Here is a 25,512-nt window from a genome sequence, read left to right as displayed (position 1 = left end):
TTATTTTTGCTTTTTACTACACCACTGGGATATGGTTGCAGTTGGAAACCGATCTGGAGGATTATTTAGCTCCAACCTTTTCTGTCACAGTGGTCTAACCCCCAGCCCATTTTAATGGCATCTGAACACAGTTCAATAGATTATGTGAGGCATTAGTAAACTGAGGTGATTTCCTCAATCACACCAACAGACAATATGACATCAATGCAGAAGTACAGGTATATGTGAATTCAAAAAATGGAACAACAAGGATTGAACTCATTAATGTATTAAAAACTGGAGTTACATGGAAATAATGTAATTCAATTAATAAAGGACAGTATAGCCTGACTAAAAAGTACCTCCTTCAGCAGAGACATCATTGTTATGAAATCCCCATAAAGGAAAATAATTAAAATTAGACATATCACAAAAAAATCTTCTCTGGCCAGGAGATTGGTAAGGTGACCTCAACAGTTTAGTCTCTCTCAAATGGCTATGAGCATATGACACAGTAAGAGAGCTAGTCTGTCAGAGACAAACCCAAACCTAAGTGGTTGTTTTCATGGTGAATCCACAGCAGCTTATTCCAAAAATATGACCTGTTCTTCCAGTATGATTATGGAATGGCATGATTATGTTATCCCTCTCTCTGAACACCTTTCTTTTTTTCCAATGACCTGTGACTATTACAAGAGAGTGCAGTCCTGGGACTAAAAACATTATTGCACATCTGTACCAACTAAAATATCCACCGCTACACTCATAACACTAAGTAAAACTTGGCAGAATACATTCAAATGACAACATTCATCTGCTCCCTGTCAGATCATGGTATTTTAGTAGGTTTCGCTCATGGCACATTAATGTTACAACTGTTGGAGATCAGCACTTAGATGGCAAAGTAAGCAGTGGAGCATGGGAGAGGAGCAAAACATCATTTTAGCATTGTTCCTAGAATAAAATTAGAGAGGAGAGAAGCTACTAAGGTAGTAGTCAGATGTGAAACTTGCAAGACTGACAAACAGCATGAAGGAAAAGGGCAATAGCCACCAACCAGGTTCCTTTTTCTGTTGCTACTTCAACTGCTCCAAGTCCATGTTTCTATGTCTACTTAGCTTCCCTGTGACAAGATGCTTCATGGAGAAACCACTACACCACCCAGTTCTCCCACCAACACATCCCACATGAACATCATAGCTATGGGTACAAACAAGGGCAGCCCCTTCTGCTCTCCAGTCAGTTTATGGTCAGCTGAGCCAAAACCTCTCATGCCAGATCCAGCATCATAAGCCTGTTATTGGATTTGCTGAATTCCTGCTGCGTGAGGTATGCTTGCTACAAGATTATGATTCCAAAATACACTGAAGAAGGTCACATTCAACAGCTTCTAATGAACATGACTGGTTTTTTTCTTTGTTTTCTGCAAATGAGTGCAAGAGGAACAAGGATGGGATGTGCTTGAGCCCGTGGGTACACTAGTACACTGGTACCTAGGCAGTCTTTCCCTCCTGCACCATTTTTGTGCACCCCAGACTTCTGGTCCCCACTGACTGCTGTCTGACAAACACAACATTAACAAGTAGGAAGTGAATTCATCTGGGCTTCCCATAACTGCTCCTAAGTCACAGTGCAAATCAGCCTAATTGTATCAGCAGCCTTCTCTGCTCTCCACTCTGCTCTGCAAAGAGCCTTCCCAGAGGGCCAGTCAACCAGGTGAAGGAAGCAAGCACATTTCTGCTTGTCCCAGGCTGCTGGAGCAGGGCAGAGGCTCAGTTACCTCATGAATAATGCACTGTCTGTTTATGCAGCTCCAGGGATCCACTTCAAATCAGCCTGTGGTCTCCGGAATTACTTTCAGCATACTTGGCCAGACTCTTTGGTAGGGAAATCAAAAAGCTGCTTTCAAAATTTTCTCTGCTCACTTGAAGCTTTCACCCCTCTCTGCTATACATAATCCACAAGAAAGGAGACATGATTTTCTGGTCACTCCAGTTTCACGCTGGTACCACTTGGCTGACTTCAGTCGATTTACCCCTCATGTACGCTGCTGTGACACAGCAAGCTTCAAAGATGGCTTAACAGCATACAGAGATGTACCAGCAATTCAGAAACTAGTCAGGAGGAGATCAAGCTGCATGCAGTATCATCAGTGCCTCCTAAGCAGATGGTTAAGCACAAATTATCACAGAAAGGGCTAACAGAGTATTTTCTTACTTGTTGTAGAGGTGGAATCTGAAATAATGAACAAGCAGCATAAGAGGGAGAGGTCGAACTCATAGGGGGTGAAACTACAAGCTATTCCTCCACCCTGCAAAAAAATCTTTTTAAATACTGGCTCTCATCCCAGAGGTTTGACCCCAGGGGATATGATGTCAGTATGCCAGTGCAATAGCAGAAGCAAACCTTGAAATATAATGTCAACTCCTCCTTGTAAACCTCATCTAATCCAAAATATTTCACATGAGAAAAACTTGCATAAAGAGGAGCCAGGAGGAGAAAAACATAGCTCAACTATACAAAGTCATGCATACTGTAGACATACCCATGTTAGGAAAAGGCTGAGTTGTTCACGGGGCCAAGTCAAGAAAGTCACAGTAACAGCTCCCTGAGCTCCCCCTTCCAAGCCCAGTGTTTAAATATGTGCCACTAGAGGCTGTGAGCCTAGTGAGAAAGGGACAGCACTTTGTTTGCTCTCCCTCTACACTGGGCATGACTGAACCACGGATCAGTCTGAAGACATCCACAAGCAATTTCTTGCCTACAAGCCACTAGTTGGAGCTGCCTGGAGAATACTCAAGTACTGCATGCACTAGGAAAGTGTCTCAGCAAAGAAGGCTGCAGGGCTAACAGCATCATTGGGGCATTTAACTTTATTCAAACAACAGCAAGTAAGTTTGAGTCCACCTAACTGTAAAGCTTGCTGAACACCTGAAATACACTGCATGGGAACCACTGCCAAACCAGCAGCATCACAGCACAGGCCAGGCTAACACACAAATCTTTACAGGCCCTCACTGTGAGGAGCTGGGTGGCTTCAACAAAACAAGGCAGATGGCAAGGTTGTGACACAGAGCTAAAAGTAGCAACCAAGAGCAAGCTCTGATGGAGCTTGGACCACTGCTACTCCCTTTCCAGAACATGAAGAAAAGCATTGATCTGAAAAAAAAAAAATCAAAGTTGAAATTTTTACAGATTTTTAACCCATTTTCTACACACAGGTTGAGTTCAGGCTAGGTGACACTGGCCATCTGCCCACAGCACATTCCAGCAATCATCTTGGGAGGGCAGCTCATATACCTGAAAGTATGGGAAGCTGTGGCACACACAGAAACATGCCAGGTCACCTCAAACAGACCTTACCGTGTTTGGCAAAAACTTCTGGAATTACTCAACAAGCTCTTATCGAATGTCTCATGGCTTATTGATGCTGAAATACCTATTCATCACCTCTGTTTAATAAACAAGAATTTCTAATTGTGTCTGACTCCTCTTTGCCTTCCTGATCTTCTAAATGAAGGCTAGCTTTCCATCCTTCACCATCACAGTGATGTTATCAGTAACCTGCTGCACTTGGTGCCCAAAGCGTTTTCTGCCTGACCAGAATAGTTCCTGGTACCTCAGTGGGGAGTTTTCAGTGCCAGACAGGTTGCTTTATTCCTCTACTCAGCAGTCTTGATCTTTGAAGTTCATCTCCACAGGGAGAGAGCCTTTACAGAGTCTTTCTCTGGAAAGTTCAAGAGAACTTGAAGCAAAGAAAGTAAAGGTTTAACCTTTTTCACCACCAAAGCATATGGCTAGCATTTTCACTTCCAGGGAAGGTTCATTAATTCACTGCAACTTCATATTGGAGATGTGTGACAGTTCTCATTGAAGTCAATGATGTCTTCCTCCCTTTCAGTTTACCCTTTCCCAGAGTAATGCAAAGCTCACTTCAGGTCCTGCTCCAGCCCTCTGCTCCCAGCTGCATCTCACTGTCAGGGGACCACCACCACCACCACGTGAGGCCCTGCGGCACATCCTAGGGGCAACTGGTGCACAGCCCTTTCCAGGCAAGCAGCCCACAGCCTGTAGTGGGAGGGAGGGAGACAGGGAACAAGAAGGAGGGCAGACAAGGGAATTTCAAAGTAACAAGAGCTACAGCCGCTTTCCCCTTCCATTTTTTGCAAGCCTCATCCCAGAAGCACAGCCTGCTGCACTGACACTTGTTCCCTCCTGCTCCAACACTCTCCCATCCCCTCCCTGCCAGCTTTTATTCAGCTGGCTCCCTCAGGCCAAATTTGTCAGCATGACAGGGTGCCTTTCCAGTTTGTGTTTTCATCTATTTTTCCTGTTTCTAACAAGGGAGGTGTCTCACACTCTGCCCTGAGAGCAGCCCCTCCCCTCTTATCATTTGACTGAAACACATCCTCCTCTTCCAGGCAAATGTTATCTGAAGTTTTCAAGCAGTGCGTTTTCAAATGCAAGAAATGCCAAAGAACACTGCTAAGCCTTTTCACCACTTCCCACAAGGCTGGGCATGGCTTTTCACATTGCTGTGACATTCAGGGAACCTGCAGCAAGTGTCTGTCTCCTGCAAAGAGGGCAGAAGGAAGACTTAGGTGATTTCTCTTCCTAATACAGGACTTTAACCTCAACAGCCCATGCTACTCCCCACCCCTCATAAGTCTCTTCTTTTTTTGGCACTGTTTCCAAACAAAGGTAACAAGCCAAACACAGGCTACCAAATGTAAGAAAGTCAGCCACGCAGAAAGAAATACAATATTCTCTGATCTGACTAGGAGTTGCTGCTGTGCAGATAGCAGTGGCAGTGTGGCCCAACTATGGCTCACTGCACATTTCCATCACAAATTCCATTCTCTTTATCCCACTCCCAGTATTTACAGCTTTTTACTCCTCTGAGATAAAACATGGCAAAAAGGCATCAGCCATAAAACAAGCTTTGCAGTAGGGAAAAAAAAAGTATTTGTTTGTAAAGAAAAACAACTTGGTCTGGCCACTTCTTTCAATCCCACGGAAATCCTGAAACAATGCAAGCAACTGGGTTTGGCTTTCCATCTCTTTTAATGCTGTTTTCAGTAGAAGACCAGTTTCTTTGGAATTTTGGACAAAACAACAACTGCTAAACAGAAAGAGACTTCAAACAGATGACTTTTTGCCAATAGCAGATCAGAAGGCTTTTGAGTCTTTGGGCTTCAGGCATGTGGAAGTACCATTAGGGTCACGCCTGATGCACTCCTGATCAAGCTCTCAGGAGCAAAGTCTGGAGGATTTTGAATGGCCAAAGACTTCAGAGACAGCGAGATCTTCAGGGCTGTGAATCTTTTAGCATTTAACCATGAACGCAATTCTGCTTCAATTTTCACAGTTAGCCTCCCATGAAGTGAAAGACACCTCTGCACTGATGCCTAACAAACCCACTGCCTAGGGGACAATTGCATCTATTCCCCTGCTTTACACAAATAGAGAGAGGGATGAGCTGCCCAGGGGTCCAACCCAGATGAATAACCCCCTTCTCCCACTTTAACCCAAAACACCCACTGCTGTACTGAGGCAGTCTGGAATAAGAGCTCTGCAAGCTTATCCTGCCTGTGATCACTCACTGCTGTTGATGTGCTTCAGATGAATGGGCTCCAACACCTGCAGCTACCAACAGAGGTGAGAGTTTTCCCAGCATTGTAAAACTTCTCATGGGACATGTAATAAGAACAGGAAAAAAGGAATGCCACAGATGTGTTACAGGCTATAGGATCTGCAAAACTGAGAACCAGAGACACAAAGGAATCCCATCCCCAACTGTTCAGTGTTCTTCACCTCCTCCACCTCTAATCCCAAGGAGGAATAAAGAATGACTGCATCCATATTTTTGTGGAAAAGAAACTGAGTTACATGAGCACAGGGGGCTATCAACATGAAAAAAGAGATGAAATTTTAGGAAATGTAGAGGGTAATCTCAGATTGCTCCACACAGGCTTTTTTTTCCTGGTTTTCATGTCTGAAAATCAACAGGCTAGTTGAAATCACTTTAATCCTACAAAAATGAACATTTGACCATAAATATCTGAATTTTCACTATCTTGTGCCCTGTGAAGCAATTTAACAGTTACTTGAGCATCCAAAAGAAGTAGAAACAAGATCAAAATTGACAATTCCAAGCACTGAGGATTATATATTCGCCAATTTCCCTATTTAAAGCACACACGGCTTGATGTTCCCCACATCATGCACGGCATTTTAATTAATGTCCTACCTATTGTACCCATCAATTAATCCCTCACAATCTTGCAAATGACTGGTTTAGAGATTGGGACAGTACGGATGCATTAAATCACAACAGAGGCTCATGCTACACAATTCTCCTACCAGAGTTATAGAGTTTGTCCCAGTCCAAGACTCATTTTCTGACTTCTCTTCCTCTCTGACCATATTTTAATTTTTTTTCCCCAATGAAGAAACTACCCCCACTGTTTGCTACAAGAAAATTGAAGCAGCACAATCACCCACACTGATTTCCCTAAAACTAGTTTCAGCCTCTGACAGGCTTTATGATGCCAGAGCAGCCTGGGAATAAAAGAACAGATTATGAGAAATAGACAGACTGCCAAGGTGATCTTATTACTACAGATATATATTCCATGAACAATACTAATTTACAAATTAATTTTTTTTTTGATGGCAGGAATGTAAGAATGAGACTGTAAGAATTTTATCCTGCAGCAACAGTTGCAGCAATTTCACGAGCCTATTGTTACAGCACAATCCCATCTGAAGTTTGTTCTAGAGATTTTTCATACAGAGATGAAGAATACATCTCATTACAATCATGAGAGTATAGTCCATATGATCTGCTTGTTTCCTACAGACTTCCTAGCTGCAAGCACCACATAGTGCACGTGGAATGCAGGCTAATGTACTAAGACCAGAAGGACAGTTATAAAAACCTAGATGTGTCCCTCATCCTGGTCCAGAGCTGCAGTGCAAGTAAAACTAATATTCTCTAGGAGTAAAAGACCAGTTTCCTGTACTTCTCTGCTGTTAATTCTTTGATGCAGACTTTTCAATAAAGAAATGTAAAAGTAATTCCTCCCCAAAGGAAGCAAAAGCCTCAAAAACCAGTGCTTTGTCATTAACCTAAAGAACACACAAGGCAAATTAATAATTCACTTGTTGCATTACATTTAAGACTCTTCAAGAAAGCCTTAAATTATTTGCCAAAACCTGATTTAGCAGCTAGAGCATCATCCCACAGTTTTCTGTTAGGCATCAAGGAAAGGAAATGTTTTCTAATGCCTATATTTATTTACCATCTTATTGAAAAGCACAAACACTCATATCTACTAGAAAGACATCATTCATGATTCTGTACTGTGCAATTCCATCTAGTGCAAATTCCCTGTAAGCCCAGGGAATAGTACATGCAGCTCCAGCAACTACCAGCACCCTACTCACTTTCACCCAGCACTATCAAATGATTCTGCACAATGCAAGAGGCCAAGCACTCTACAGGCTGAAAAAATGCCCAGATATGAAATTACAGTTATTTTTTGATATTTCATTCAAGCACTCCTAACAGCAGCTGCAAATCTGAACTTGCTCATATCAGGTTGAGCTGATGCTCGAGGTTGTATTTGCAACCAACATTACAGATGTATATGCTTCTTTCTGTCTTCCAAAATAGCAGTTGTTCCAGTCAGCCCAAGAAGGCCCTGCCCATTTGCTAAAGAAAGGGGTTTCCCAGTGTGCAGAGAGCCATAACAAATACTAAAGAGAAACTCCATACTTCATTAAAAATAAATACACAAGTCTCCCAGCTGCTGAGCCATCACTGCTCATAGTAAGCTGTCTTATTAAGATGGTTTTTTTTGGTAGCATCTGTTAGATAAAGCTCCAACACCGGAAAGCTGATTACTGACATTAATAGCCCACAAAATATTCAGTACCTCAAATAGTCCTTGCAATTCCTTGACGAGCTGCCCTGTATGCATTAGAAAGGGACACCAACAAGAGTAGCAGTAGAGGTTATTCTCCACTGTGAACCAGGTTATTCTGCACCCTCCCCAGCCCTGTCTCCCCACCCTGATTTTAAAATCCCTGCACAACCATCCAGGGAAAAGGCTCAACCAGAGTGACAGTGACTGGTCCTCCTCCAGCAGCTCAGATCTGCTTCCTGTGATGATCATCCACTCAGCAGCACTCAGCTGCAGCAGGTCCCACAGGGAGAGAGAAGAGCAGACCTCAGAGGCCTCACCTTCTGCCCCTGCCACCAGCTTCCACACAAACTTCAGCCAGTCTCTTCATTTCCCTATGCCACCTCATCCCTGGTCTGTAGTTTTGGCACCCTGGAAGATGAAACCACCTTCAGGAAGGCAGGTAAATGCAATCTAATTAAAACACACAACCCGTGTTACAGAGAATGGAAGCTCAGGACAGCAATTCTGAGGCTTAATTCTCATCAGACCACTCTTGCTCAGAGCAAACAGGAGTCTCACCAAACACACAGCAAGGCTATAGTGGAACAATTTTATTCCCACCTGATGTAAGGGGTCAGATCCCTCTGCACACAGATGGAAGCAGGTGTGGTCTCAGCAGCTGCCAAAACATCTGCGCACATCATCAGGCCTTGTGAAGGATCACCTTCGTCTATGTGAACAAATCTGTAATTTCAAACTACGACAACCACAGCACCATCACAATTAAATTTATATGACAAGCTGAGAGACAGCACTATAATCAAAGGCATAAATAAGTCTGCTAGACTGCATCAAATCTCACAAGCAAACAGAACAGCATTCATGAGACAGAAGCAAGATGGCTTGTGAACACAATTTCCTCATTTCAGGCATGCAATGCATCAAAGTATTTTTTCCTAATGGCTATGTGGCAGACTAAAAATTATATTCAGAATTACATTTCAGGTCCATGGTTCTCTCAAGCTACACCAACAGTCACAGGCCACGTCCACACATACTCTGGCTAGTTTAGCAAAGATGTCACCCCTGCAAAACAAGCATCTCATGACACACGTTTTTAAACAGAATTCTTAAGCAATATGAATTTAAAATTCAGGACACCTTCTCATGCATTCGGGTAACACTGTATCCACAAACTAGTCTCAGGGAGTGCTGCTTAGCACTCTGCCTGAGAAGAAAGTCTTTATCAAAGCATTTCATACTGTTTAACCACAAAGCATCTTTCCCAGCACTAAACTGTCAAGTTCCTTCAAGGCAAGCAGCAAGCCACAAAAGAGTTCTGCAAGCTCTGTCACACTCATTTAGTGATAGGTTTTTGTAGGCTATGGCTAAGGTATCTACGCATCTCTCCTCCAAATATTTCCCATCTTACTTTTCATTCCTGCAGACATGCTGCCATAATATGCTATAGAAACACAGCTATACAGAGCTGTAGAACTGCAGACACGTAGCTGTATCTTCAGACTTTTTGATGAACTGGTACAAAAGCAGTTTGCAAGCAAATTCCTACCTACATAATTACTGTGCCTTACAAATATTGTCTATAAGGAATCAGTGATTTTTGTCTTCAAGAAGACTACTTGTAATGAAAGGTTTGCAGAACAGTCCCAAGACTCCCACCAATCATTTCCTAAATTGACAGAATGTCTTTGCTGAGAGGACACAGATCTGCAAGGCCAGGCCCCTCTCCCTGAGGCACACTTGGTTTTTCTTTTGGGCCACAATGTGTTCTCAATAATGTCATCATATATTTCAACTATTTCCTTTGATCCAGTAGAGCTTTAATTGCATTAACAGTGGAGCAAGCACGATCAGAATCAAAGCTTTTACTTACAACTTTCAGGCACACATTTCTGGAATTTATTTTGACGCACACAAACTCAGCTGCAATTGTTTCAGATATTCTCCCAGCTATTTTCTCTCCCCTTTCCTATCCCCACATGAAACACTAACAGTTGCATTGTCTTTTATGGGCTGAGGAAGTGAAGGAAGGGGAGGGACTTCCAGGAATTTTTAATTTATATATTTTTCACTTTAATGGGTTTTTTTAGATTTTTATACATATATGAAACTATATGTACAGACACCAAGAGAAAGAATTTGGAGTACTGAGCCCAGCCCTTGGTTCCACATTTTTAAGCAACATCACTCCAGCACACAGCAAGAGTAATTACTATTTTATAGTTCTCTTTCCTTGCTTGACTCCATTTGGATTTTGAAAAGCTCTCTATATTAAAGCTTCTCATTAGCCATGTGAAGCCCAGTACCCTAGAAACAGTGTTTAATTCAACCATGCCCTCCCTTCTGGGCATTTCCTGGCAAAAAATTGCCAGTTGGAATAGCTGAAGACAGCCAAACATTCACTGCAAGGAAGTGCCAAAACAAGGGTCTTTATTGCTGATAAAAGCCATGGAAACATCAGAATGCAAAACAAAGGTGCTGCCTTTTTTTCACTTCCATCTGCTTCACTAAAGCTGTGACTGCTGCTGTGATGGAATTGAAGGCACCAGTTTTCACCCTGAGATAAACCCTAGCACAGCAGCAAATGACAGAAGCAATTTTACTCCCAGTGTTAAATCACTATGTTTACTCTTACATTACTACCAAGCAAGTTCCTCACACCATGTTCACATTTTCTGTGCTCTTCACCATGCTCATACTCAAAAGTTAGGCCTGATAAAAGCCATCATCAGCCCTGGCTATGCTAAAACAAAGCATAAAGAAAAAAAAAGCGTAAAGAGAAAGGGTTTGATAAACTCTCATCCTCCACAATTCCCTATAACTCCTGTTACTCTGCAAGGCAAACCTGTGTATTAGTAAGATCTGGTGTTTATGATATCCTGGATGCCAGTTCCACCATCTGGAAGTGCAGCTATGCCAGGCACCCACAGCACCCAAGGACAATTACACTCACACTCGCCAGGTGGGTGAGCCTTGTCTCACACGGGTGGTCACGGCCAGCTGAGCAGGGCAGCAGGGTTCATCCTCCCCTGCTCTTCACCAGATTTTCAGAACAGCCACCTCCTGAACAAGAAGTTTGGAGACCTTTTGGAGACTTTTGTTCAAAGGTCTCCAAACTCACAGTGCCCCAAAAGCTGACCCAAACTCCTCACAGCGTCCACAACCATAAACCACTTCAATGAGTGTATGACCCACCTTTATGCAGAGCACAGCCATACCCACACACCTAGAGCAGGACTATACCTGCAACACAGAAACACCGTGCCAGCTGAACACTCAAAAGATGTGTGCAGCTGACCACTTACACCTGCACAGGAGCAGGAATAACCTGTACCACAGACAGGTGCCACTGTGCTGGCAGAACACTGCTCATACCAAGTCACACCAGCTGGACTTCTAATGACCACACAGCAATTACTGCATTAATGTAATCATACCCCTTGCAGTCAAAATTATACTGGTACAAAAATCTGCATGCAGACCAGGCCCCTAAATCAATTCAGGAAACCTACACAAGGGATTGTCTCTTTTTAATTATATAGCCATTTAAATAAATTTGTTTAAATCAAGACTTAAGACCTGAAATAATTTTTTTTAAGGAGTGTGGTTTTGTTACCTGCACGCATGCTGAATTTGCAAAAAGTCACTGACTTTGACAGCTCACTCTTAGGAGCTCAGAGTTTGTTACATGGAAAATAAACAAAAAGCAGTAGGGTAAACACTTCTGCTTCAGCGGTTTGAAGCAACAAGAACAATTCATAGCCACCAGAAAGAGCACTGTGGCAAACAGATATTAACAGTGGAGAGGGTTGTTGCACTGCAGTGGCCTGTGAAAAACACCCATCTTGGCCATCCTGGAAATTTAACTCCTTTTTCACTGTCGGTGCTCTGCCATCACTACAGCACAATGGGCAAAATCTACTGCACGTACGAAGAAAAGGACAGTAAGCTGCCATATGCTCCAACACAATTTACCTAGTTTTCAAACAAAAGCAGATAGAACAACGTGTTTAGTATCTTGCAGAGCTTTTACCCTGCCTCGATCAGGGGTTGTGCTCAACTATCCTTGTCTGGAGCATACAGCAAACCTAGGTCACATACTGTCAAGCTCAGGCATGAGATGGCTTTAAGAAAAAAAAAACAACAAAACAAATAAACAAAAGAGAGAAAAGAGGCAAGTATGGGAAGCTTGAAAATCTAGTCATTTTTATTTGTTCAACATATTTTCCCTTCTCTGCCTTTATCTACCCATTTTTTCTTTATTATTTAATATTAATCTGGAACAGAAGCAGCTTGCAAGTCCTTTTTACCCACCTGCATTACTCAACACTCAGCAACTCAAGTCCCTAAAATCAAGCAACAAGACAAAGTCACAGAGGGATCAGACAGCCCAGTACCACAGTAGGCATCACACTGTCTGTCAAGAATGAAGGCACAAAGCAATGCAAGAAAGAATAACAACAACAACAACAATAAAAATAAAATCCGTCTTCTGCTGTTTCTCATGTTAGCAGAGTGCAATAATTTACTCTACAAGTTAAATTATTACAATACTTCACCTGGGCACAGCTCTAGCAGTATAAACACACCTTTTATCAATACCTTCTCTCATCTTCTCATAGACTCAAGCTATGTAGCACATTTTCTGTTTGTGCAACAGCATAGATGTGCTACTTTAACCAAAAAAAAACAAAAAACAAAACAAAACAAAAAGCCAAAAAAAACCCACCCCAGCTGCACAACCTATTGTCTATGTGATATCCACTGTACAAATTGTGCCATCAAGTGAAAAACAGAAAGAGATCCTCACTAGCACAGCCACAAGGCTATACATGCAGTCTATAGCTTCAGCACCAACACCCACTTCATTCATGGGAGATATTTTGCAACTTCCAGCCCTTTTTTACTTAACTCACACTAGTCAAGTCTTCTTCAGCCATGCCAGAAGCCACATCCCAGAGAGCTACTTACCTCTTACCTGTTTGTAACACCAAATCAAGATATTATTGCACTGCTAATGCTGGTTTGTCGCTGTTAGCACTGACAATGTGCCAGGGAGGATCTGTGCTGGACACAGCCCTGGTGTGTTGGTGTGCACCAGTCTTTGGACAGATGAGTGAGTTTTTCCAGCACCAGAGACAGTAAAGAAAAAAATTGCATTTACCACCACTGCTAACACAGTGTAAGAGCAGAATAGCACAACAATAGTGTTCAAAGCACACTGAAATGATAAAGGTCATAAGGACTTGGCCTACATAAAGATTAACCAAAAAAAGAAAAACAGACAGCAGCAGCCCTGACACATATATTAAAAGGAAGATTTCTCTTCCAAGTATCACCCCTGACTATGGGCTCTGCCTAACAAAGCATGACAGATCAAATCAAACACTGGCAGAGGTCAGCACTGCTCTCATTTTCTTCACTTCACCATGTCAAAGGTCCAAGCCCCCCAGCAGTCAAGCAGATGGAAGAAGGATGTCTGTGCTCTGGCACATTTTGCATTTAAATCACAGGAAGAAGTGGGGCTGCTGAGGGCTTGGGCTGCCATTTGTTTCAACCAAGTCACCCACGGTGCACAGTGAAATCCGACAGCAGACAGTAACCTACCAAACTCGAGAGATGCTGCTTTCCACACTGCCCTCCTCCAGCTGAATGGGCCAAGGCCACACCTGCAGGCATCCTGAGGAGATTCAGCCCAACCCACTTCAGCTGCCCACACTGGTCTGGAGACAGCATCCTGGGATCCCCAAGGCCAAGCACTTTTGTTTAAATGGGGAAAAAATGCAGCAACACACACTGACCTGACGGGACACAGGATTGCAGTAGGATCTTCATATCTAGCACTGTTTAAAACAACCTCTTCCATCACAACTGGCTTTTTTTAGGCTAGGCAAAATTGGGTGTGTCATCACAGCACAAACTCAGTGTCCCAGTATTCCAAGTCTGGTCCACTCTGGGCTCCCAACCCACCTAGCAGTGTAACAATAGAACTGGTGGCTACTTTCCCACAGAAGAGAGCAATTGGGAAAAACTGAAAACATGCCTTTGATTTGAAGGTCATGAAGTAAACAAGAGGTGGGGAGGGGTTCCAGTTTTTTATTATTATTTTTATTAGTTTTGTTTTTAAACCTGAGCACTGGTCTTTTTATCTCAACTGTCTCAGAGGCCAAATATCTCTGAAGGAATTTTACAGGAAAATACTGGCATTAAAGGTCTGCTGTACTGAGAGAAAAAGGTCAATGGAAGAGTTAGATGCCATTTTCTGTGGTATACCTTCATCACTTGAGTGGAAAGATGACATCCAGCGGACTGCCAGCAGGCTCTTTGGACTGCCTTTACAATAAATGTGAAATAAAGGCATCACAGTCTTTGCTAGCTCTGCTGATTAAAGATAGACAGCTCTTCATCTGACTTGTTTCGCACTAAGATGACCATAACTCACATTTAATACGCCGCAAAGTCATCTGCCTTCCAAGCACAGGAGCTGAAAAGAGCTGTTCTGCTGAAAGTCACTGCTCTTAGGTCAAATTTAAACTCAATATTACAAGATAGAAATTACATTGCTATTAATAATAAATAGTCATGATAATGTTTTCCCTTAATAGGGCATCTCTTCCCCAAGAATCCTAATGCTTTATAAATGCTGGACTGAGTTTTATGCACTGCTACAACCCTGACTTCTGCCTGATTTGCATGGGTGCAGAGGAATGTAGAAATTAATTAGAGATTGCATCAGACCTGTAAATTATTTCACTGCAGCTTGGTGTTCCTCCCACCCCAGAGATAGGTGCAGCAATAATATTGTCAGCGCTTTAACAAGGAGTTCTCACAAACACATTTTGGACAGCAGGCCTATACTGCACGCCTGTGTGGTGCCAGTGCTTCCTGTGAAGGGGTGGGAAGGTAAGGATCTGAGCAGTACTATTTATGTTCCTCTCTAAATAAAGATGCTCCCTCACGACCACGATCAAGTATAGAAGAACTACCAATCAGCAAAAAACCTTAAGTGCTCCTCAAGAGGAGCAGCTTCTGGAGGGCTGGGAAAATCATACTCTGTGTAGTCCCCAGGCAGAATGGACTCCTACCATGTGCTACTACAAAATAAACATTTTAAAAACAAATGGACATGGCTGCGAACACATGCAGTAAAAACCCAGCACATGGCTCAGTGTTCCTGTCCTTAACTTGGGATGAAAGAGTAAGCAAAACAACTGTAAATAGAATCGAGGATAACATCTCCAGAGATATGCTAAACATCTGGTACTTGAGTCTTCTCAAAAGCAAAACATTTGCTCCCCAGAAACAGTGCATGGGGAGCTCAGGAATAAGTTCTCTCTATCCAAGCTGACTTGAGGCAAACACCAACAGGACTAGGCACATAGAAACATCTGTGCCTTCAAGATGAAATGTCACCAAGGTCTTCTCAGAACCACAGGCAGTAAATCGCTTCACCTGATGTGGCAGCTACTCAGTCTCACAAGGCAAGTGTTTCAGTCAGGATCTGAAGAATGTCATATCTAATTGACTGAGGAGGGATTACACTTGGAAGAGTCATGTGCTGACAGTTTTGAACAAGGTGGAGGCTCGAATCATACTGTCCATACTAGCAGCTCTTCTGATGCTGGGCACAAACAGGCACTCAATAGGTGACGTATTTCATTCTTCTATGCAAACACATCTCCCCTGCCTGATCAGGCTTGGGATACGACTGTACTACTGAACCAGGCAGGGAGGGGAAAAGAGGACAACTTCTAGCAAACACACTGAATGTTTCAGTTCAATGAGTAGGGAAACCACCCCTCCCTATTCAACAGCGGCTTTATTCTCAATGCTTACCTTAATATTCACCCATTGATCTTTCTTGACCACCAAGCAGCAAGTCAGTCAGGACATCAGCTTTGTATTATGCTCCAGGGAGCAAATATAAAGCAATAATAAAAAGAGCTTCTAAGTGAGCAGGACAGACCAGGGGCAAGAAAGGGAAAGGGTCAATCAGACCCATTTAGTAGAAGCAAACAAGGAATTTGATTCCTTTTATCCAGAAGTGACAGAGGCCATCAGCATATTTCACATAAAACACCATGGGTTTTATTTGTGCTTTTGGTCACTGCTCAGATCAGCCTGGTTTCCAATTCTCTCTTGACTTCTCAATTGGTTCCAGCATTGATCCTACTCCTAAAAAAACTACCACAGAGTCAGGTGCAGCTCAGGAAGCTGTTTCTAACAGTGATGGGCAGCAGAGTTTTAGAGGAAAAGCTAACAGGGCAAGTTTGAAGCTTTATTTCTCCCATTTTCTCCCCTCAACAGCTGCCAGAAAGCCACCATTTGGGGACTTCCTCACCTGGGACATGTATTCATACATTTCTGTTTGAACAGAAGTTGATGGGCCACTGTGCCAAAAACACATTTCAAGCAGCAACTTATCTACATGTCAGGTGCATGAGTGAAAACAAAACAACTGAATCCTTCCTGCCGAGTGGCCAGAGTTAAACACAGCTGTGGGGACACCTGTTTCACCCCACCTTCACCTCTGGAGCCTGCATCAGGAATAGGCCAAACAGGACTTAATGTGCTACAAATTCACAGGGCAAACTCAGCTCCAGATGGGTGATGGAAACACCGCCAACTGCTTCCTTGGGCTTTCGCTTTTTAAAAATGAAACTTCACCAAATGAGAATGCAGCTTTGGGAAACAATACCATTTAAAATAAAACGTGGGTACCAAAGAAAAGTTGGTCCCTGTCTCTTCTCAGGCCAGACACTCATTCTGTAATAGAGAAGCCACATATTCACATTACTAACAACTCATGATTTCTCAATGTCTTCTACTGCAATGCAGGATATCATGTTTAGACCTCCTGAAATCTCCATCTGTAAAGCCTCTGGTATCCCCATCTATGTCCTATCACTAGCTGCTACACAATAGTTTTGTGTGAAATTTCAAGAGTAAGGAATGTTTCTCCACCGTTTGCTTTCCTCAGTCTATACAACATTGCCCCTCTTTACCAGAGACTTCTGAACCTCCCACTTAATTACAGTCTCTCCCACAAACCAGAAAATCCATTGACCAAAGCAAAATAATCACTCCAGGGCACAGCAGTTCCCAAGCCATGAAGGGCAAGCAGGACCAGGAGACAGAGCTGCCAGCAGAGAGATATTCCTCTCAGCCGTTTGGGAACTGCTGCTCTAGCTCCCTGTTCACGCCTTGCAAGAACTTTCATTGTTATAGACTCAATGTCTGTATTAAAAAAAAAAAAACTAAGAAAATTTACCTCTGACATAACTGTGAGAGAAGTTATTTGTAGTCCAAGATATATTTCTGTAACAATATTTTAAGTAAAACACTATTTTAAAAATTATCAGATGTTGCACATTATCATCTTGTAACCTGTTTAGTTCCTGTTTAATGACCATTCCATGCATTTTTACACACACTTTATTACCCCTACAACATACAAATAACACCTGCTGGGGAAAGGGAGGAAACCCTTTAACTAGAGGTGAAAGGGAACCAAGAATGGTGATGTTCTAATAAACAGGGAGAAAACACCTTTTTTCCTGGTCTAGTCTGTTGCTAGTAGATTGCATCAGCAAGTTACCATTAACATCTCAGCTACATCAATTCATAGAACCATTCATAAATTCAACTCATGTTTGAGACCAGACTTCTTTTTTTCTTATTTAATCTGCAAATATTCAGAGAAGGACAAAACATTATTACTTTATTATGCTAGATATGTGTCTGGCCCTCTGAGAGAAAGCACACCAATTGTGTTTCTTCATTATTTCAGAAACGCTGTTGTTCTAACAGATGCCTTGTGTCTCCCTGAGATCTCATGGGACTCTAAGAGCACAAGGCAAGCCTGGACACTTCCATGAGCAACACCTGCAGGAAGAGTATGTCACAGGAAGACTGACACAATTGTTGCCAAATTAATGCGTGTCAAATGTGAAACCTTGTTACCTTATACTGTCCTTTATACGTGTTTTGTGGAAGATGGACTTCTATATTACAAATTCATTCACATGCCATTCTGGCAAGCAAGTCAGGCTTCTGGTGCAAGCGCAGCATCTTCAGGAAAAAGTCAAGTGTATTATAAAAGAAAAGCAAATGTTCTGACTCAAAGAACAAGCATTTCTGAGTACAGAAAGTAACACTGAGCAAAGATTCCAGACAAATACCTACACTGCACTTGAGGCAGAATTTTTTCTTTAGGACTGACTTAATTTCCTTAATTGCATAATTTCAAATGTTGAAAACACTAGCTGGCTGCGATATTAGCAGCATTTGAATGGTGACTAATTCTAATGAGTATGCTAGTAGCAATTTAACACTACGACACACCACACACATTTATGAGGCTGAGAGCGATAGCAATCACCCGGGCTCATAAACCTCCACGCTCTCTGCGACACCACCTCACAGCTTTTTCCTCTCATTTTCACCTTTTGTCACCTATATATGAGGTGACAAATTAAGATTCCTTTACTGCACGGGGTGCTTCCACTTAAATCCATCGGAAAGCCAGTGTCCGAGGACCAGAGATCCCGAAGCTGGAAGAGTAAAGCCCAGACTTGCGCTCACACAGGAGAAAGCGAGATGCGGCCCGCTTTTGCACGCCTGAAACCAGAGCAGCTCACCACAGTGCATGCCTACTTTTTCAGTCCCTCCTTCCCTTTGTACGTGAGCTTCGCTAAGCGTTTCCTCCGCTGTCACCGCTTCCTGCCTCCCTCTCTGGTTGGCAGCTGGGGTCCGGGGACACCCGCGCCCCCCGAGCAGCGCGGGCGCGATGCCCGGATCCCCGCTCCCCTGCCAGGCGCGGATGGGAGCCGCCGGGCGGGATGGTTATTTCCTCCCTTCCACCGCGACTTTCTCCTCTTTACCACGACACGGGTGACACCTGCTCCCTCCTCCCGCACCCTCGGGTGTCAGGCCCGGCTCTGCATAGGCTTGCCCGAGCATCGCGGAGGGGCGGGTCCCCGGTGTCGAGGGACCGGGGATCCGGGATGTCACACCGAGCTGCCGCAGCGCCATCCCCCGCGCCCCGCCGGCCCTCGGCCTGCACCCGCGGCTCGGCCAGCCCCTCTCCGGAGACACGGGGAAGAGGGCTGAAGAGTAAAGCCAAGGCAAAACTCCGCGCTGAGGGCGGAGGTGCAATTCCATTCGGCCCGAGGCGAGCGCGAATGCCGAGCCCCAGGCGGGGTCGCCCCCCGGCCGCCCGCACTCACCCAGGGTCTTGACGGCGACCTGCCGGGTGAGCGGCGGCGGCAGGTTGACGCAGACCAGGTCCACGTCCTGGTGCAGCAGCACCTCGTCGATGCGGCTGGTGTAGAAGGGGACGCTCATCTCCTTGGCCAGCTCCTCCGCCTCCTCGGGCGTGCGGCCCCACAGCGCCTTCACGGCGAAGCCCTCCGCCTTCAGCAGCGGCACGATCACCCGCGCCGTCAGCCCGGTGCCGAACACCCCCACCCCGGGCAGCATGGCGGCGGCGAGCCGGGCGGCACGGCGAGGCGAGGCGCTCCCTCCTTCTCTCAGCGGGGAGAGGGAGGCAGCCCCCGCTCCACGCTGCTACTGCTGCCGCCGCCGCCGGGGCCGGGACCAGCCGCCCCCCGCCTCAGCAGCGCCGGCGGCCCCGCCATGCCCCCACCATCACACAGAGCCCCGCGGAGGCGCCGGCGCCGCGCTCCCTTCGGCGGACGCGGGGCGCGCAGGGGCGACCGCCCTTCCCCGGGCGGCGGCGCGGGCTCAGCGCCGCTCCTCTGCCATGTTCGCCGGCGCCGCTCGCCGCCGGGAGGGCGGCGCGTCGCTGTCACCTCCCGGGTGTTCCTGCACCGCCCGCACCGCCCCCGCCGCTCCATTGGCGGCCGCCCGCCCCGGCACCGCCCCGCCGCCGGCACCGGCGCCGCGGGCGCGCCCTGGGAGCGGTGGGAGCCGCCCGGGATGCGGGGACGCGGTGCAGGCATCGCCCACAGGTGCGCTCCGGGGCACCGCCGGGGTTTGCCGTCCGCCGGGCGGGTCGGTATCGCGGCATCTCCGGAGAATTCCCTCCTTCCCCCCCTCTTCTCCCACGGGAGAGCCTCTGAGGGGTCGTGGTGATAGGGAGTCGCCGGAGTCGCGCCCCAGTGAAGGCACAGGAGAGCTGGGAGAGCAACAGCGACGGACTGGCGTGAGCTGGTCGTGCCCATCGCCCTGCGTGCGTCTCCTCCTGGACGGTCCTCCAGAACAGAGATATCCCAGAGCACGAGGGGAGCTGCCCTGAACCCCAAAAAGTGCCGTGCACTGGGTCAGATTCCTGCTCCACCACCTGTGCTTCCCACCACATCCACTCGCCCGGGATGCCCAGCCAATATCTCCACCACCTATGCCACACTGGATTGTTGGTCATTCACTTCCCTTAGAAATAGCAAGACTCTTCAGCTTTACTGGGACATAGGTTCTCCCTTTTTTTTTCCTAGCAAAGCATCAATATGACAATCCCCTTCTCCATGGGTCTGCTTACACAGTTCCAAACCCACGAATTTGTTAAGGCGGCTTAGGGAGCTTTAGCTGCTGTTGCTCAGTGCACAGCATTTGTCCAGAGTCTCTGGAGGCCTGCAAGAAGCCCAGGCAGGCCAGTAAACAGACCAGGCACATGAAGTTAAATGTGCTGTGGGCAGGAATCATGCCTCCTTTGCAGACCCATACTTGGTGCTGTACTCTAGGTCTGTCTCAGTAATGCTGGGTTTGCTGAAGGCGTGTCAGGGATTTCATAAGCAGGTACGAAGCTTGCAACACATCGAATCATAGAATCATAAAATCACAGAATGGCTTTGGTTGGAAAGGAACTTAAAGAGCGCCTAGTTGCAGTCCCCCTGACATGGGCAGGGACACCTTCCACTGCATGAGGTTGCTCAAAGCCTCATCCAACCCAGCTTTGAACACCTCCAGAGAGGGGACAGCCACAGCTTCTCTGGGCAACCTGTTCCAGTGCCTCACCACTCTCATAGCGCAGAATTTCTTCCTAATGTTGAATCTAAACTCACCTTCTCTCAATTTAAAAGCATTGCCCCTTGTCCTATGACTACACGCCTTTGTAAATCTCTCTTTCCAGAAGAGGAAACCTTCCAGCACCACTGGCATGGTGCCCTGTGCCAGCTCCTGCTCATCCCTGTCTGGGCTGAATGCTGGGGCCTCCAGAGCCACCCTCCTGCCAGTCTGGAGGCTGCCAGGTGGGTCTGGGAGCAGGTGAGGACTGTGGTGCCCATTGGGCTCATGCAGGTCTGTGCAGACCTCGTTCCTAAGAGGGGAATCTCTGCCCTGCTCTGCGCACAGATCAGCTGGCACAACAGCAGAGCCACTCTTGTGAGTGCCACACAGTTACCTCGCTGCCTGTCTGACTCTTTAACAGAAAAACGACAAAGCATCCTGCTTCCAATTAGAGGATAAGAGTAAAGATGTTTTCCCACATATTGTCTTCTTTACCAGTTCCTAGGAGGGAGGGAGGGAGGGAGGGAGGGAGGGAGGGAGGGAGGGAGGGAGGGAGGGAGGGAGGGAGGAAGGAAGGAAGGAAGGAAGGAAGGAAGGAAGGAAGGAAGGAAGGAAGGAAGGAAGGAAGGAAGGAAGGAAGGAAGGAAGGAAGGAAGGAAGGAAGGAAGGAAGGAAGGAAGGAAGGAAGGAAGGAAGGAAGGAAGGAAGGAAGGAAGGAAGGAAGGAAGGAAGGAAGGAAGGAAGGAAGGAAGGAAGGAAGGAAGGAAGGAAGGAAGGAAGGAAGGAAGGAAGGAAGGAAGGAAGGAAGGAAGGAAGGAAGGAAGGAAGGAAGGAAGGAAGGAAGGAAGGAAGGAAGGAAGGAAGGAATTAAAAATCTTTCCTATATGAGACTCCTGGAAATGTGCCAGGGACAATGTTGGAAATATAATCCACAAGTGTTCCAAAAAACTATGCTTGGAAGCCATCACTCTTCTCTCATACCCTCTAAAGAGGTAGGGTGTTTTTTTTTTTTTCCTGCCACCATCTCACAACACTTCTTTATTACAAAAAGCAGAGACATTGAGAGGTTTGATGCAAGTTAAACATGTTTTGCTTTCCATGCACTATTAGCACTGAAGTGAAGGAGGTGGATGGCTTTGGCTTCTGACAATTGAAATACAATCCAGATCTATTTGTCAGAGAACCACAGGGATATTACCTTTCTTTACAATACAAAGACTGCTTTTGGGCTCTCCATCAAACATTCAAACCTGCTGATAGGAGTTGTTCCCAGGAGGAGAATTTGAAATATATGTCTTAATTGCTTGTCTGTGCACAATAAAAAAACCTGGAAAAGAAGCTAGGTTACAGGAACAGGCTAAATATGTGATGGTTGAAGAGAAGTAGATGCTATGTGCCTATTTAGTCAATACATAGCTTTTATTTAGTAGGCACCAGCCACTTTATGAAGTTGTATGTAAGGTTCTTGTTTTGGGAAATATCCAGTAACGCATACAAAATGGAAATTGAGGCCTAGGCAATTAAATTATTACATTAGGCAATGAAATTATTACATTCTGCTATGTTCACTGTTGTTAGCAATAAGTAAAACTTTACAAAAGGAAGGCCTAGTAAAATCATGGCTCAGGCTGGTTACTTTGGCTAAGTAGAAAAGGGCTATGGGAAAGAGACTCAGCTGAATTAGGGGTAGAAAAACAAGTTCTATAATCATCATGAATTCATATCGTGGTGTATGGTGGTTGGTTGAATTATGTTTGTTATGGTCTAAAGCTGTGTAACTGAGGAAGGCCTGACTGCTTAAAAAGGCCTGGTTTTTGCAATAAAGCAGCTCTCCTTTGCACCTGCCTGGGGAATCTGCATCACTACAGATCCTCACCCACACACTATTTCCCTAGAAAGAATTTTTCCTTGCTTTACTTTTTAATTTCTTTTCTCCATTTAAGTTAACATAACTTTGAAGCGTTAAACTGGGTAGATGCAGTTGGCACCCAGCCCTCAGCACTCCAGCAGCCAAGTCAGCCCGTGAGCAACCTGAATTATCACATCTGCAGCAGCCCCGTGCTCCCCCTCATTTTTTGCAGGGACATTTGGGGACATACTGCAGACTGATTGTATTGAGCTGACTGATTGTATTAATTTCTCAATTAATTGTGTGAAATAAGGCCACCTATTGCCATGCTTGCCTGTCCTAATGAGCACCCAGAAGGACTAAGGGAAGGCAGTGAAGGACAATTGCCTTTCAGGATACAGACCATGTCCTCACTATGCTGTAGGCAGCTGCAAACATGAGTGAAAGCAGAATGTTGCTCAAATCCACATCACTGATGCTGCCAGTTACTTCTGACTTGAATCAGAAATCTGGGCAAGATTTTTGTTTTTTTTTTTGTGCAAAACAAAAGAGACCAAGACAACAACTAAGTACCTCACGTTGAAGGTTCTGTCTAACCGGGACCAAGGCTCCCTGGGTTGAGTGTACTGAACTACAAAACCTCTTGTACTCCATATATCATACCTTCACACTTCTAAACATGTCAATCTTGTCAAGAGTGCCAGCATTTTGTTCTTAAGGTTGCTAAAACTTCCTTAAGTGAAGACACACACCCAGAGATTTCTCACACAGAGACAGTTGTTTTGTTCATTCTTGATTTTTCTTCTGGAAACAGAAGTAAGTTATTGGAATAAAGTTGTACATAGAAAAAGAAACAAAACCATGAAAGTCTCATACATTATTTAGCTTTTGTATTTAGTTTTATTATTATTAAGGTAGTTTTAGGTTGAAAGTACTAGATGAAAGAGGATAAATAAAAAGTATAAAAATCAATCAAGCATTAAATAAGCATTATCTGTTAGCATAAGTGAAATGCAGAAAGTTGGTGGTCTCACACATACCGATAGCACTTAGTCAATAAACATTCTCAATTTACTTTCCAAATGTGTAAATACATCTTCCCAAGTATTGCAGAGCTTTCAATTCCTGAGTCTGCTCAAGACAAATATAAGATCCACCTGATGGAGTACGAGGAACCCACACTGCTTCTTTTTTGCTTCTCTGTACTTGAAGATCTGTTCTTTTTCAGGTTTTTAAACATTTATCCAGTCAGACTCCTCAGCTGTGTTTCTCAAACCTCTCATACATCCATCTGAACAAGAAAGGAAAGAGATGAGTAAGACATCGCTTCAGAGAAACCCTGAAATGCAGCTTGCTGTCTCTTCAGATACTTCTGTTTCCAGGATTTTAAGATTAATTAGCTCATTTCCTTTTACATAGACCAGTGTCTTTAAATATGAAACAGTTGTGAATTTTCATTAACTAGTTGATTCCTTATAACTCTGAGGTTGAAATTATTTGCATGGAAATAGTATTGCTTCAGAGATGGGGGGAAAGTGGTGATTCAAACCTGTCTGGTTCTCCTACTCAGCTGTACTGACTCATCCACAGCTTTAATGTGCAGCACGAGAAAGCATGTCTGAGATGAGTTGCTCAAGTCCTCTTTTACATCTAATGCCACACAACTGGCAGTTTCCCAAGCTGACAGGAATTTGTTCTTGTGAAGAGCAAGTTTGTTTTAGTGTCTCTTTGAATGCATTTCCACTGAGAATCCACAGAAGTTCCCGCTCTGAGTTCTGGAGGCAGAAATTGCTGTAACATTTGTAGTATTAAATGGTCTAACATGTAACAAAAAATTGGAGTAGACCACATTGCTAGCAAAGGGTCCATAATACATTCAGCCTTCTTCTGTTCTGATCAGTGAGAATTGTGACCATGCCTGGGGTCTCTGAGCCTTTTCAGTATGATTTTTTACATTTATTCCTTCCCACTTTCCAGAGCCTTTATTTAGAAGGCATGTTTGCCAAGTGTGGTTGGGCTGTGAGGAAGCCACCAAAGCTTCAAGAAACCACATTATCAACAGAATAGTTGTGAGTACATTGCTGTTCTGTTCAGTAAGGCACAGAAGAGGATCTAAACAAGAACAATTTCCACTCTTTGATAACCTGTGACATCCTATGAAGACAAGAGCGTGTAGTCTCACTTTACACGTGGAGAACTTAAGGCTCAGAGAGAATGAGCGTAATGTTCTCTGGTGTTCTCTGTTGGTTCTTTTTGGGTGCTTGAGGACAACTAGGCACCCAAAATGGGACACTCAGCTGGTAACATTTACAGTTCTGGCCTGGCTGGCTTTCCTAAGCTCCTGTCTATCACAGTTCAATAAGAGGAGGAAGCAGGTGGAGAACCTGTTAGCAGAGATGCACATGGGATCACTGATGAAAGCAGCCAGGAGCCATGATGGTGTAACTGGTGCTTAAGGCTCACATCAGTCATTCCCTCCTGACAGAAACATGGGTGGATGCAGGAGCCAGCAAACATGCAAGCACCGCATCATCAGATATGTTGCATGCTATGTACCTGTGTATTCCTGTGAAATCCCTGCCATGCCTTCAGCAAACCAGCCACTCCTGAGACAGGCCTAGAGCTCAGCACCAGGTACTGGCCTGCAGAGGAGGCATGATTCCTGCCCACAGCATATTGAACTTTATATGCCTGGTCAGTTTACTGCCTTGCCTGGGATTCTTCCAGGCCTCCAGAAGCCCTGGACAAATTCCATGGACTGGGAAACAATAGCTAAAACTCCCTAAG

The 25,512-nt window shown here is 44.8% G+C and overlaps 1 protein-coding gene across 1 annotated transcript in view; it reads right to left on the bottom strand.

Annotated features, from left to right (window-relative positions):
- The window catches only part of GFOD1 (Gfo/Idh/MocA-like oxidoreductase domain containing 1), a 70,699-nt gene extending 50,959 nt beyond the window's left edge, over nt 1-19,740 (bottom strand). The window contains exon 1 of the mRNA XM_064424333.1: nt 19,139-19,740. Within this exon, the coding sequence (XP_064280403.1) occupies nt 19,139-19,391 (253 nt within the window). The 5' untranslated portion in view covers nt 19,392-19,740. The remainder of the gene's footprint in view (nt 1-19,138) is intronic.
- Between the last annotated feature and the right edge of the window lie 5,772 nt (nt 19,741-25,512).

This window comes from Passer domesticus, chromosome 1 (genome assembly GCF_036417665.1).
Source record: "Passer domesticus isolate bPasDom1 chromosome 1, bPasDom1.hap1, whole genome shotgun sequence".
Taxonomy (NCBI): Eukaryota; Metazoa; Chordata; class Aves; order Passeriformes; family Passeridae; genus Passer; species Passer domesticus.
This window is presented reverse-complemented; position numbering and strand designations above follow the sequence as displayed.